The 13,549-nt window shown below is 70.5% G+C and overlaps 1 protein-coding gene across 1 annotated transcript in view; it reads left to right on the forward strand.

The window, feature by feature from the left end:
• The window catches only part of SLIT1 (slit guidance ligand 1), a 36,451-nt gene that overhangs the window by 21,053 nt on the left and 1,849 nt on the right, over window positions 1-13,549 (forward strand). The window contains exons 6-37 of the mRNA XM_085325696.1: window positions 2,147-2,218; window positions 2,347-2,418; window positions 2,877-2,948; window positions 3,351-3,514; window positions 3,863-4,010; window positions 4,139-4,210; window positions 4,305-4,376; window positions 4,457-4,528; window positions 4,623-4,766; window positions 4,880-5,043; window positions 5,183-5,206; window positions 5,307-5,451; window positions 5,577-5,651; window positions 5,728-5,871; window positions 5,971-6,114; window positions 6,327-6,493; window positions 7,073-7,205; window positions 7,355-7,423; window positions 7,666-7,737; window positions 7,991-8,062; window positions 8,245-8,316; window positions 9,181-9,344; window positions 9,517-9,641; window positions 9,765-9,862; window positions 10,437-10,576; window positions 10,797-10,890; window positions 11,103-11,240; window positions 11,391-11,628; window positions 11,714-11,844; window positions 12,008-12,162; window positions 12,246-12,534; window positions 13,329-13,540. Coding sequence (XP_085181822.1) covers window positions 2,147-2,218; window positions 2,347-2,418; window positions 2,877-2,948; window positions 3,351-3,514; window positions 3,863-4,010; window positions 4,139-4,210; window positions 4,305-4,376; window positions 4,457-4,528; window positions 4,623-4,766; window positions 4,880-5,043; window positions 5,183-5,206; window positions 5,307-5,451; window positions 5,577-5,651; window positions 5,728-5,871; window positions 5,971-6,114; window positions 6,327-6,493; window positions 7,073-7,205; window positions 7,355-7,423; window positions 7,666-7,737; window positions 7,991-8,062; window positions 8,245-8,316; window positions 9,181-9,344; window positions 9,517-9,641; window positions 9,765-9,862; window positions 10,437-10,576; window positions 10,797-10,890; window positions 11,103-11,240; window positions 11,391-11,628; window positions 11,714-11,844; window positions 12,008-12,162; window positions 12,246-12,534; window positions 13,329-13,540 — 3,953 coding nt within the window. The remainder of the gene's footprint in view (window positions 1-2,146; window positions 2,219-2,346; window positions 2,419-2,876; window positions 2,949-3,350; window positions 3,515-3,862; window positions 4,011-4,138; window positions 4,211-4,304; window positions 4,377-4,456; window positions 4,529-4,622; window positions 4,767-4,879; window positions 5,044-5,182; window positions 5,207-5,306; window positions 5,452-5,576; window positions 5,652-5,727; window positions 5,872-5,970; window positions 6,115-6,326; window positions 6,494-7,072; window positions 7,206-7,354; window positions 7,424-7,665; window positions 7,738-7,990; window positions 8,063-8,244; window positions 8,317-9,180; window positions 9,345-9,516; window positions 9,642-9,764; window positions 9,863-10,436; window positions 10,577-10,796; window positions 10,891-11,102; window positions 11,241-11,390; window positions 11,629-11,713; window positions 11,845-12,007; window positions 12,163-12,245; window positions 12,535-13,328; window positions 13,541-13,549) is intronic.

Raw genomic sequence — 13,549 nt, forward strand, 5'->3', positions numbered from 1 at the left:
GGGAGCCGGAGCGCTCGCGGCCGATGCGGCGAAGCGTCTGCGCTCGCAGCGGCGCGGCCGCCGAGGGTGCCGGGCGGCGGGGCGGAGCRAAGCCGTGCCATCTGCTGTTTCCTCCGTGCCGAAGTGTAAAGCAAACATAGCCGGGAGCTACGAAACACCAGGAGGGAAGAGGCCGTGCCTTGCGCGGCGCTGGGGCCCGAGGATCCCGCAGGCGGAGCACGTGTTTGTCCTGTTGTCGTCAGCTGTGTAACCGCGCCGGAGACGTGAAGCCGGCGCCGGGGCCTTGCTGAAACCTTCTCATCCAGCGTCTGTGCCTCTTGGCTTCGGTACCCCGAACGGCAGCWCTTCATCGGCGACTGTCACAAAAAGCTGTGAAGAGGAGAAGCCTCGCAAAATAACTTGCAACCTTCTAGCGGCGTTTCCCTCGCGAGCTGTAAGTGAGCAGCTTGCAGACAGACGCCCGCGTTCGCTCCCTGGGCGCGCTGGGACTCCCGCGTGCTGCGAGCGGCGAGGCAGGAGCCAGGTTTCCGCGGGGGGCAAAACGGGCTGCAGGTCGGGGCTGGGCGAGGGGTGCCGAGCGCCCTGCGGGGCGCCAGCCGGCCTGGCGGGGGGGCTCCCGTCGGCGCTGCCGCGCCGGGGCCCCGCTGCGATCCGGTTTCGCGTCGGGGGCCGGGAGTGCCGTGCGCCGAGCGCGTCGCAAGGAAGAGCGGCGGGTTTCCGGGGGTGGGGGTGGGGGGCGTTTCTAGGGGGAAAAACTTGGTTCTGCCAAGCCTGAACAGACCGTGGATTGCAGGGGACAAGGGACTCGGGGTGCTGCCGCCTCTGTCCGTAAGGTGGCACGTTAGCTGAGGGTGCRCCAGGCTCGCCGCTCCCAGCGCCGGGTGGGGAAGGTGCACAGCGGCCAGGACAGGTGCTGGCGTCGGCGTTTGGTGCATCGGGGTCCTTCCCCTGCGGCCTCCCGGAGAGGGGCTGCTCCCCCCGTGAGGCGCCCCCGGCCTTTTTGGGTCAGCCCAGGCTGCAGCAGCCCTCGGGAAGGGCCGGAGCCGGCCTGCCGGGGTTGGAGGGGGGGGACACGAGAGGAGCAGGCAGCCGGGGCTGCCGCAGCGCCAGGGAAGCCGGGCAGTGCCGCCGCGTGGGTAGCGCGGAAACTGCACACCGGCGGCCGCGCACCCGCAGCCCCCCGCGTGCCGCCGCCGCCGCGGCCCAGCGGCAGCCCGGGGGCTCCGGGGGCTCCGGTGCCCCGTGCCCTGGGAGGACCCTGCCAAGCCCGCGCCCTCCGAGCCTGGCACGGAGCGCAGCRGGAAGGGGCCGTGGCCCCGTGTCGCAGCTCCCGCCTGCCTGGGCATCCCACCCGACGGGCGGACGAGCCCCCTTCCCCCCCGGATTTTCCTTTTCCTTGTGCTTCTCTGGGGGAAACTTTTCACAAGCAGCCCGTGGGCCYGTTCTCTCGAGGCACCGGGAGCAGCGGGGACGCGGTGCCTCCGTCCTGCCCCTGCCCCGGGATGTGGAGCCCCAGCACAGCCTAGGCTCCTGAGACAGAGCTGGCAAGCCGCGAGCGCGCCGTGCTGGCACCCAGGGGCTCCCCGGGCTGGCTCGCTTTGGGCCGGGGTGGAGGTGCCTGCGTGGCCTGTGCGATACCGGGCCAGCGCAGGGGGATKCTCAGCCCGGACCAGCTCTGCCGCCAGCTCGCCAGCGCCGCAGGGCGATGGATGGTGCAGAAGGCGCCCTGCGGCCGCCAAGTAATTAACAGCCCGAGTATTTGCGTCCTCTAAAGCGCGGGGCAGCCCCCGGGGGAATGCCTCCTGGAGCCACCGAGTGAATTAGCAGTTAATCAGTGGGGACCTGCAATTACCGCAGTCCCGGGGCGTTTGAGCGCTGAGGGTTTTCCCCGATGTTCTGCACGTCAGAGGCAGGAGCCGGGGGATGCTGGCACCTCGGCTGGTGCCCGATTCCCCTGGGGATGGCCACGCRGGGCAGCGGGCCACAGTCCCCTCGTTGCTGAATTATGGTTTCCCAAGGGCCCTCAAGGATGCGCTAAATGCCAGCGCTGCGCAGGACCAGGAYGTGCCCTGCRCTGGGGACAGACGGGYGCCCCAAGGGCACCGCGCTTCCCCRGCATCGCTCATGTTKCYTYCTGCTTCCCCAGGGACCTGAGCGAGAACTTCATCCAGGCCATTCCCAGGAAAGCTTTCCGTGGGGCCACCGACCTCAAGAACCTGTGAGTCACGGCCAGGGTGGGCGCAGGCTTGCATGGAGGAGCTGGGGGTCAGGCTCGGTGGCAGGAGGCATCCAGAGCCGGCTCTCCAACCCAGCTCTCCCAGTAACACTCCCTCCTTTCTCCCCCAGGCAACTGGACAAGAACCAGATCAGCTGCATCGAGGACGGGGCCTTCCGCGCCCTGCGGGGGCTGGAGGTCCTGTAAGTGGGCAGGGGCCGTCGGGAGCCTCCAGCAAGCCCCACGCGGGGATGAAGGTGCTGCCACAGGGACATCCCCATTGCACCGACTCTCTCTGGTGCCCAGGAGAGACCGAGCTGGGCTCCGGCACCAGGCGCTGCYGGGGCTGAGCAGAGTCCCCAGCGCTTCTGGGAGAGTGTCTTCTCCCCAGCACTCCTGCAGAGCTGAGCTCCCGGGCCCGATCCTGCCCCACAGGGTCCACCGGGCTGCAGGGATGTGTGTGCAGGAGGGGAAAAGCTTGCAAGCAGCAGCAGCACCTGCCTGGGCGCTTGCTCCATCCCCGTCCCTCGCCTCTCCGTGCGTCCAGCCCTGCGTGAGGAGCGGGTGTGCGCCGTTGCTCCCAGGGGGTTGACAGTGAATGCTGTCACGCTCCCGTCTGTGGCCTGGCTGCCCTGACCTGCCTCCCTCTGCCTTCCCACAGGACCCTGAATAACAACAACATCACTTCCATCCCCGTGTCCAGCTTCAACCACATGCCCAAGCTGCGGACGTTGTGAGTGCCGGAGGGGTGTGGGGTATGACGGGACCCAGAGGGCCGGAGCGGGATGCCCAGGAGCGGGATGCTGCGGCAGCCCCCTGCTCCCCATGCCAGTGGGGCCATGACAGCCCTGTGGGGAGGGGATGGGGGACATCCCTGCAGGCTAGCAAAGGAGGATCAGACCTGTCCTCCAGGCACTGCCAAGCAAGATGAACTTGGAAACCCATGCAGACACTCCTGGGCTCCCCATAGCCCCTTCTCCAGGACAGCATGACCCTCTTCTCCCTCTGCTGCACCTCTCTGCRTGCCAGCACCCTTGAGATGAGCCAGATGAGGCCTGGGGCATTTGGGGCAGCCGGAGAGCAGGGCAGTGGGCAGCCCTGTCCCGAGGCTGCTGACTGCCCTGTCCGCCCGCAGCCGCCTGCACTCCAACCACCTCTTCTGTGACTGCCACTTGGCCTGGCTCTCGCAGTGGCTTCGCCAGCGCCCCACCATCGGGCTCTTCACCCAGTGCGCCGGCCCGGCCCAGCTCCGYGGCCTCAACGTGGCCGAGATCCAGAAGAACGAGTTCAGCTGCTCCGGTGAGGGGTCGGGAGGCAGCGCGTGYGGGGACATTGCGGGGAGGGGGGCAAAATCCATGCACACAGTCAGCTCCCTGCCATGCGCCCCCCAGCTCAGGGCCAAGCTCTGATGCCTGCCTGGYGCAGGGATGTCACCACCACAGCATCTGCGCTAAGAGGGGTGCATGGGGTCGGGGCGCACCGGGACCATCCTCACTGCCACGGGCGCCCGCTCGGCTTGGCACAGAGCCCGGTGCCCCGAGCTGTCCCAGCAAGCCCAGCTGTGACCAAGGTCCCTTCGCTGGTGCGGTGCCAGCCACCCGCCTGGCCGGCTCTTCGCTATTTCCACGCTGGCTGCTTCCCCGGCAGGACAAACGGACAGCGCCCGCGCCCAGCTCTGCAGCTTGTCCTCCGGCTCCTGCCCGGCCATGTGCACGTGCAGCAACGGCATCGTGGACTGTCGGGGCAAGGGGCTGACGGCCATCCCCGCCAACCTGCCCGAGACCATGACGGAGATGTGAGTGGGGGCCTGTGCCGGCAGGGCGCCGCGGGGCCGGGGCGGCTCGGCTCCCCCGCGAGCTGTAACGCCCCTCGGGGCCGCGATCCTGCCCCGCGGCCGTCACCTCCTCCCCCTTCTCGTTGCAGACGCTTGGAGCTGAACGGCATCAAGTCCATCCCCCCCGGCGCCTTCTCCCCCTACAAGAAGCTGCGGAGGATGTAAGCGCACTGCCCCGCGGGCCCCCCGAGCTGCGGTCCGGCCGGGAGGCTGCGGGCACGGGGCTCAGGGCGCCCTTCTCCCTTGGGGTTTCAGAGACCTGAGCAACAACCAGATCTCGGAGATCGCGCCCGACGCCTTCCAGGGGCTGCGCTCGCTGAACTCGCTGTAAGCGGCGGTGCCGGGGCACGCGGGGAGCCTGGCGCCCGCAGGCAGCGGCGCCCCCCACTCCCGCCTTTCTCCCCCAGGGTGCTGTACGGCAACAAGATCACGGAGCTGCCCAAGGGCGTCTTCGGGGGCCTCTTCGCCCTGCAGCTGCTGTAAGCTGCYGGCRCGGCGCGGYGCGGCACAGCACGGCGCGGGGGGCCGGTCRGTGCCTCGGCGTGCCGCCTCACCGCGCTCCTTCCCTGCCAGGCTGCTCAACGCCAACAAGATCAACTGCGTGCGGGCGGACGCCTTCCAGGACCTGCAGAACCTCTCGCTGCTCTCCCTCTACGACAACAAGATCCAGAGCCTGGCCAAGGGCACCTTCGCYTCCCTGCGGGCCATCCAGACCCTGTGAGTGCCCGGCGGCACCCGCGCGGTGGGAGCTCGGCAGGGTGGCCGGGCTTGCGGCGGGCTCCCGGCCCGCCCGGGGGGTCCCGGCGGTCACGCGCTGCCGCCCGGGGCAGGCACCTGGCCCAGAACCCCTTCGTCTGCGACTGCAACCTCAAGTGGCTGGCGGACTTCCTGCGCGCCAACCCCGTGGAGACCAGCGGCGCCCGCTGCGCCAGCCCCCGCCGCCTCGCCAACAAGCGCATCGGCCAGATCAAGAGCAAGAAGTTCCGCTGCTCGGGTGAGCGCCGTCCCCGCGGCCACCTCGGGGCCTCGGAGCAGGGCCCCCTCGCCCGCGGGCTCTCCGGAGAAACCGTGCCTCTTCCGCGGGCCCAGCGGTGCTTTTCTCCGTCCGCTCACGCGCTTGTCTCCATCCGCAGCCAAGGAGCAGTATTTCATCCCAGGTAAGGGGACGAGCCGCGCGCGCGCGCCCGCCCGCGTTGGGACCTTCCCGGCGGCGCGGCGCCCGCTCCGGGTGCCCACGCCGGCCTCGCCGCCGCGCAGGGACGGAGGGTTACCAGCTGAACAGCGAGTGCAACAGCGACGTCGTCTGCCCCGCCAAGTGCCGCTGCGAAGCCGGCGTGGTCGAGTGCTCCAACCTGAAGCTCACCAAGATCCCCGAGCGCATCCCGCAGTCCACGGCCGAGCTGTGAGACCCGCGGCCCGTCCCTCCCTCGCGCCCCGCTCCCTCGCGCCTGCCGCCCGGCTCGGCGGGGGCCGTGCCGGGCCCTTTGCAGCCATCTCCTGAGCCCTTTTCTCCCCGGCCTGCCCCAGGCGCCTGAACAACAACGAAATCTCCATCCTGGAGGCCACGGGGATCTTCAAGAAGCTCCCGCACCTGAAGAAAATGTGAGTGCGGGTTGCGTGGGGGCAGCGGCGGGGGCGCGCGGCGGGTCCCACCCTGCCGCTCTCCCCCTCTCCCCAGCAACCTCAGCAACAACAAGGTGTCGGAGATCGAGGACGGGGCGTTCGAGGGGGCCGCGTCCGTCAGCGAGCTGCACCTGACCGTCAACCAGCTGGAGTCGGTGCGCAGCGGCATGTTTCGGGGCCTGGACGGGCTGAGGACGCTGTGAGTTTCCAGACAGGCGCATGTGCTTGCATGGGGGGTGGTGTAATATTCTCTGAAACGCCCCTCGCTAACCCGCCGCTGCCATCGCGCCGTCTGCAGGATGCTGAGGAACAACCGCATCAGCTGCATCCACAACGACAGCTTCACGGGGCTGCGCAACGTGCGCCTGCTCTCGCTGTACGACAACCAGATCAGCAGCATCGCGCCGGGCGCCTTCGACACGCTGCAGTCCCTCTCCACGCTGTACGTCCCGCGGGGGCCGGGCGTGCCGCGGGGCGGCCGTCCCTCCCAGCGGGCCGGTTTGAGCGTCCCCGTTTAAGCAATTTTTGGYGGCAGAGGGGGTTTCCACYGCCTGTTGCCCTCCCCGTTCTCCCRGTCTGTGGCGGGGYGGATCGGYGGCTCGGGGCTGGCCCGGGACCCCGGCGATGGCCTCGTGCTCCCTCCCGTGTGCGCAGGAACCTGCTCGCCAACCCGTTCAACTGCAATTGCCAGCTGGCCTGGCTCGGGGACTGGCTGCGCAAGAGGAAGATCGTGACGGGCAACCCGCGGTGCCAGAACCCCCCCTTCCTCCGGCAGATCCCGCTCCAGGACGTCGCCTTCCCGGACTTCAGGTGTGAGGAAGGTAACTCACGGGTGCCGCCGAGCTGGGGCTGGCCGGGCTGCCCCGCTCCCCGTCCCCGTGCCCGCTCCCGAGGCAGCCAGAGCCGGCGGAGGAGGAAAGGAGGAGCCCGCTTGGGATTCGCGCTGCTCCTTCCCCTCCGAGCCTCCCATGCACGCGCGTGCCGGAGCCAGGCAGACGGAGGAGGCGGGGGGAGCGCGCGCGCCTCCGGGGAGAAGCCTTTTTTTAAATCCAGAACAGATTTTGAGCCCGGGAAAATATTTACAAACAACCGCTCGTTTCTTCTGCTTTCCGTCCCGCGGCGCGGCGCAGGCTGACCGGCTGCACCCCGCGCCTTCCCCGGCGGGGCGGCGGAGCGTACGGTCGCCCCGGGGCCGCCCCTCCCGCGGGAGCCCGGCCGCAGCGACGCTCGTGCCCCCAGCTGCCAGGAGCTGGCGAGAGGCCCGAGCCCCTTCCTCCGACCCCTTTTTCTTTGCGATCCTCCGTGAACGCGCTTTTGCCTGAAAACGGCGCCGGGCTCGGGGCGAAGGCGCTGAGCCCGGGCGGCCCCGGTCAGCGCGCGCCTCGCTGCCGCCCGCGCAGGTCAGGAGGAGCCAGGCTGCGTCCCGCGGCCCCAGTGCCCGCAGGAGTGCACCTGCCTCGACACGGTCGTCCGCTGCAGCAACAAGCACCTCAGGGCCCTGCCCAAGGGCATCCCCAAGAACGTCACCGAGCTGTGAGTGCCCCCCGGCTGGGTAGAGGGCTCCGGAGGTGCTCCTCGCGGCCCCGAGCGCCCGCGGGTCTCTGCAGGAGGGACGGGCAGGGGCCGGAGGAGGGACCTCGTGCTGCGCAGCCGCCCCAGGGTGCTCTCGTTCTCCCTCGCAGCTACCTGGATGGAAACCAGTTCGCTCAGGTGCCCGGGCAGCTCTCCACCTTCAAGTACCTGCAGCTCGTGTAAGTAGCCCCGGCGTGCCCCCCGCTMCCCCGCRCCCCGGCTCGGCTCTGCCCGCGGCYGGGGTCCCCGCTGAAGCGTTGCCCCCTTCCTGCACACGGAGACACGTGCCTGGGACTGAGGGACAGCTGCAGAGCAGCCACCGCTGCCGGGGCATGGGGCGGCAGGCCGGGCGCTGGGCATCCGGGCACGAGAGGGGACGAGGCACGACTGGCCGCGATGCCCCGGCGTTTGTGTTTTCCAGCGATCTGAGCAACAACAAGATCAGCTCSCTGAGCAACTCCTCCTTCACCAACATGAGCCAGCTCACCACCCTGTAAGTGCGGTCCGTGGGGCACGGCGTGCCAGGCTGCAGCTTGTCCTAGCTGCRAGGGGAGGTTTCCTAGGGGACCCCAAAGACCTGGGGGTGCTGGGGACACCAGGACCTCCTCCACCTGGGTGAAGCTGTGTCTCAAGCTAGCGYGGGTGCGCGAGGTGCACTGGTCAGGACGCGGGCCGGGTGGCTGGTGGGGACCAGGTGGTGCCACTCAGGGTGGGCTCCCCACAGCGTGGCCCCTTCCCTTCCGCAGGATCCTCAGCTACAACTCCCTGCAGTGCATCCCTCCGCTGGCCTTYGAGGGCCTCCGCTCCCTGCGGCTGCTGTAAGTGCCTGCCCAGCCCTGCTCCCCGCGCACGGCAGCGGGGTCCGCCTCCTTCGGCCCAACTGCGCCCGTGGGGCTGGTGCCGGGGGCCGCAGGCGTGGGGTGCAGGGACCCCAGCCTGCCGCTGTCCTGGCCGCCCATCCGGGATCCGCTGGGATCGCAGGGCCCTCTCTTCCCTGCAGGTCTCTCCACGGCAATGACATCTCCAGCCTCCCCGAGGGCATCTTCGCAGATGTCACCTCCCTGTCCCACCTGTGAGTATCTCCTGCTCCCCAGGTCTGGGCTGAACACAGGCTTGGGAGACCTTTAAAAAGCATTGGAGGTGTCTCACCCCCTCTTTGAGGTTGCCTTTAACCTGGGGACCACAGCCCCCGGCTCGGGGTAGGTGTCCGGCTCCACTCGCAGTGACTTTCCGGCCCTTTTCCCCGGAGGCGGCCCGGGAAGCCTCCCACTCGCTGTGGTCCGTAGGTTTAGCAGCAGTCTCCGTCCCACCACCCGTCGGCAGTAAGAGCGCGGCACGGCCCTGCTCTGCCGCTGCCTGCCGCTGCGCTCTCCTCGGGCTGCCAGCTATCCGCGGTGACCCGGTCCTGACCGCCTCGTGTTGGCTCTGATCCCTCGCTCCTGCCCGCTGAGCGCTTACGCGTGCTTGAATGGTGGCCGACGCGTTCCTGTGGTTTTCTGGAGCGGCGGTTAAGCCGCTCAGCCTGTTCTTCCCTGGCTCCTCCTCGTTTTCCCTTTCCGGAAGCAAGRTGCCGTCCTTGCCCTTTCCCGCGGGTGCTTCCCCGGCCGGTGCTCTCGGTGCTGTAGGTCCCCAGCGGTCAGCCCCAGCTGATCGCGCCTCCCGAACTCCCTCCTTCCCTACGCGAGGCTGCGGTCGCTCTCCTTCGTCGCGGGCACGGGTCCTGCCAGCCCATGATCGCAGCTGACCTTGGCAGCGAAGGGGCACGCGAAGAGGGCGTTAAACACCGCAGCCTCTCACGTCAGCCGCTGGTCGCTTCCCCGCTCCGCGCCGGAGCAAAAGGCTTGGCCGCCTCCTGCGCCGTGCCAGCGCCTCCGAGCCGTTCCCTCCTCGGGGCGCCAGGGCGGCCGCTGCAGGTTTGCCCTCGGTCCCCCCGCAGAGCCATCGGGGCCAACCCGCTGTACTGCAGCTGCAACCTCCGCTGGCTCTCCAGCTGGGTCAAGACGGGCTACAAGGAGCCCGGCATCGCCCGCTGCGCCGGGCCCCCCGACATGGAGGGCAAGCTGCTGCTCACCACCCCGGCCAAGAAGTTTGAGTGCCAAGGTGAGAGGCGCCCGCTCCGTCCGTCCGTCCATCCGTCCGTGCGGTCCTCCCCGCGGCGGGGCAGGGGAGCGGCGCCCAGCGCGGGAGAGCCGGGCCGCTTCCCGGGAACGCGGWGCCCGTAGGCAGCCGCCTCCCCTTCGCTTACGGCCGCCCCGCGCTTCGCGCCCCGCAGGCCCGCCGGCCCTCAGCGTCCAGGCCAAGTGCAACCCCTGCCTCTCCAGCCCCTGCCGGAACCAGGGCACCTGCCACGACGACCCGYTCGACGCCTACCGCTGCGCCTGCCCCAGCGGCTACGAGGTAGCGTGGGTCCCAGGGGGCCGAGCCGCCCGTCCCCACGCTCCGGCTTTTCCTGCTGGCTGGGCGGGACGGAGGGGGCGAGAGGGGCACGGCGCCCGTGCCACCCTCTSCTTCCTTCCCCAGGGCAGGGACTGCGAGGTGGCTCTCGACAGCTGCTCCAGCAGCCCCTGTGCCAACGGTGGGACCTGCCAGCCCCAGGAGGGCGAAGGAGGTGGCTTCAGGTGAGTGCCGGCCCGGGACCCCCCCAAGGCCCGGGACCCCCCCCCCCCAAGGCCCGGGTGCTCAGCATGGCCTGGAGCCCCTGCATCCCGGGATGGGGTCGGGTCTGGCTGCTGTGCCCTCATGCAACCCTCGCTGCCCGGAGCCCTTGGGGCCTTTCTGGGAAAGCAGATGCAATTAGCGGCTGAAAATAAACACCAGGCTGCAGGCGAGGAGCCGGGATGCGGGATGCTCAGCGGCCAGCCCTGCCTCCTCGCGCTAAATGGCCTCTCAGCCCGTTGCCTTGGCAACCCAGCATCCTTCCCGGGCACCCGCACCGTCGCCGCTGGGCGCTTCCCACCTTCCCCGGYGCTTGCTTTTGCGCGCGCAGCTGGGGTTGCAAAGAAAGCGACCCCAGTGCCACCCCGCGTGCACCTGGGCCCTTGTTCCCCCGCCCGCCCCGGCGCTCCTGGCACGCACGGGTGCCCCGGGGTGCCATGCCAGGGGTGGGGGGGGGGTCTCCCCGAAACGCTCGCTCTCCCGCCCTCCTTCCGTCGGCACCCGCTCTGACATGAACCCCCGCACCCCCGTGGCCAGGTGCCTGTGCGCGGCGGGCTTCGAGGGCCCGAGGTGCCGCGCCGCCAGCGACCCCTGCAAGGAGCACCGCTGCGAGAACGGGGGCTCCTGCCTGCCCGCCGCCACCAACTACACCTGCCTCTGCCCTGCCGGCTACACAGGTACCGGCCTGGCGGGCACCCGGGGGCGAGCCTGCCCTGGCCCCGCAGCGCTCCCCCCGGGCCCAGCCCTGCCGGCGGGGCTCGGCGCCTCCGGCGGGGCGGCCCTCTGCGCCCGCGGCCAGCACCAGCCCCGCGTGCCGCCGGGCTGCCCYGCAGGTGCCGCGGGGCGATGCCGCCCGCGGGTCCGCTCCCCTCTGTCACCCTCTTTCCTGCGCCGCAGGGGGTTTCTGCGAGCAGCCGCCGGATTTCTGCTCGGCCGAGCTCAGCCCGTGCCAGCGCGGCTCCAAGTGCGTCTCCACCAGGCAGGGCCCCCGGTGAGTGCCGGCCCCGGCGCTCCGCTCCCGGACGGATGCCCGTCCCCGCTGCGCTGGCTTCCTCCCTGCTGCCCGGCGTGGCGAGACCTGCTCTTGGGGGACTGCAGCTTGCAAGCCGTCAATGGGGGGGGTTTTGGGGGGGGGCTGGCGTGGGGGCCGCTTGCGGGGAGCAGCCCCGCGGCCCCGGAGCTCAGCGCCCGGCCCGGCCGCAGGTGCGAGTGTGCCCCTGGCTACGTCGGCACCAACTGCAGCGAGGACTTCGACGACTGCCGGGACCACCGGTGCCAGAACAACGCTCGCTGCGTGGACGAGGTCAACGGCTACTCCTGCCTCTGTGCCGAGGGCTACAGGTGGGGCTTGCAGGGCCCCCGGGGGGGCGGGGGGGACGGACCGCGGCGGCTGTGGGTCGCCGTGCAGAGGGGAGCAGGCGCCGGTGGGGCGGCGCGTGGGGAGCGCCCCGCTGCCCCGCTCGGCCCGACGCCGCGCCGGTGTCCCCGCAGCGGGCAGCTGTGCGAGATGCCGCCGCGCGCCGCCGGGCAGCCCGGCCCCTGCGAGCGGGCCGAGTGCCAGAACGGCGCCCAGTGCGTGGAGCTGGGCGCCCGGGCCCTGTGCCAGTGCCCGCCCGGCTTCGGCGGCCCCAAGTGCGAGAAGCTGCTCAGCGTCAACTTCGTGGACCGCGACACGTACCTGCAGTTCACCGACCTGCAGGACTGGCCCCACGCCAACATCACGCTGCAGGTGCGGGCGCGGGGCCGGCGGGCTCGGGCTGCCGGCGGGTGGGTGGGCTCGGACCGGGGCTGCCTCCCGCCTCTCCTGCCACCAGGTCTCCACGGCGGAAGGCAACGGGATCCTGCTGTACAACGGGGACAGCGACCACATGGCYGTGGAGCTGTACCAGGGCCACGTGAGGGTCAGCTACGACCCCGGCACCCACCCCAGCTCGGCCATCTACAGGTATCTCCCTGCCGGGGCACCGCGGCGCTGGGGGTTTTGCTCCCCAAGCCCCACCTTGCATGGAGCCAGCCCCGTCTCCACCACGGAGGGAGCTCTGGGGGGCCTCGGGGGCTCTCTGTGGGGCGGGTGGGGGCCACTTCCCTGACGGAGCCCTCCCCAACAGCGCCGAGACCATTAACGACGGGCAGTTCCACACCGTGGAGCTGGTGACCTTCGACCAGATGGTGAACCTCTCCATCGACGGCGGCAGCCCCATGACCATGGACAACTTCGGCAAGCACTACACGCTCAACAGCGAGGCCCCGCTCTACGTGGGAGGTAGGGCCCGCGGGTGGGCGCRGCGGGGGTCCGCGGCGGACCCTTCCCCGGCACGGCGCGCTGACGGCCCCGCTCTCCGCCAGGGATGCCCGTGGACGTGAACTCGGCCGCCTTCCGCCTCTGGCAGCTCCTCAACGGCACCAGCTTCCACGGGTGCATCCGCAACCTCTACATCAACAACGAGCTGCAGGACTTCACCAAGACGCGGATGACGCCGGGGGTGGTGCCGGGCTGCGAGCCCTGCCGCAAGCTCTACTGCCTGCACGGCATCTGCCAGCCCGCCGGCGCCCAGGGCCCCGTGTGCCACTGCGAGCCCGGCTGGGCCGGGCCCCACTGCGACCAGCCCCGCGACAGCCCCTGCCAGGGGCACAAGTGAGTGCCCCCTTGGCTGGCCCGCGTGACCCACTCGCCCCATTGGCTGCCCTGCAGCAATGACCGTGCCCCATAGGCTGCCCTCCAGCAATGGTGCTGGCCCATTGGCTGTCCTGTGGCTGACTGCAGCAACTGACTCGCCCCATTGGCTTCCCCATAGTGACTGCCTCACCTCATTGGCTCGCTGATGCCCCATCCTGATTGGCTGCCTGTGCTCAACTTCCCCTGCTCATTGGTTGCCCACAGTGACTGCCTCACCTCATTGGCTCGTTCGCTGCCCCTTGCTGCCCGCCCCCTTTTGCTGGCTGCCTTGTCCCCATTGGCTGGTCCTTCACCCCCTGCCCTCTTCATTGGCTGCTGCACCTGCCGGCTGCCCTGCGGCGCCCCATTGGCTGCCCAGCCTCACTGCCTTCCCACTGCCCTCTCCCATTGGCTGACCGTCACCYTCCCTGTGCTGATCCGTGCCRTGCCGCGCCRTGCCATGCTGGTGCTATGCTGGGATGTGTTGTCCAGTTGGTGCGTTGGCCGCGCCGTGCTGTGCCATGCCRTGCCGCGCYGTGCCGTGSTGCACCRTGCCATGCCRCGCCGTGCCAYGCTGCACYRTGCCGTGCCATGCCACGCCGTGCCGTGCCGTGCTGCACCGTGCCGTGCCGTGCTGCGCCGTGCCACGCTGCACCATGCCGCACTGTGCCGTGCTGCGCTGTGCTGTGCTGCACCGTGCCGTGCCGTGCTGCGCCGTGCCGTGCCGCACTGCGCCGCGCCGGTAGGGCGCTGACGGCGCTGGGTGCCCGCAGGTGCGTGCACGGGCTGTGCGTGCCGCTCGACGCCCGCTCCTACAGCTGCCAGTGCCGCGAGGGCTACCAGGGCGCCCTGTGCAACCAGCCGGCGGAGCCGCCCGACCCCTGCCGCCGCCGGCCCTGCGTCCACGGGCGCTGCCGCCTCGGCCCCGCCGGCGAGGCGACCTGCGAGTGCCACGGCGGCTACACCGGAGCCCTCTGCGACCGAGGTAGGGGGG

Source organism: Rhea americana, unplaced genomic scaffold (genome assembly GCF_003343005.1).
Source record: "Rhea americana isolate MKP2758 unplaced genomic scaffold, rheAme1 scaffold_122, whole genome shotgun sequence".
In the NCBI taxonomy this organism is placed as follows: Eukaryota; Metazoa; Chordata; class Aves; order Rheiformes; family Rheidae; genus Rhea; species Rhea americana.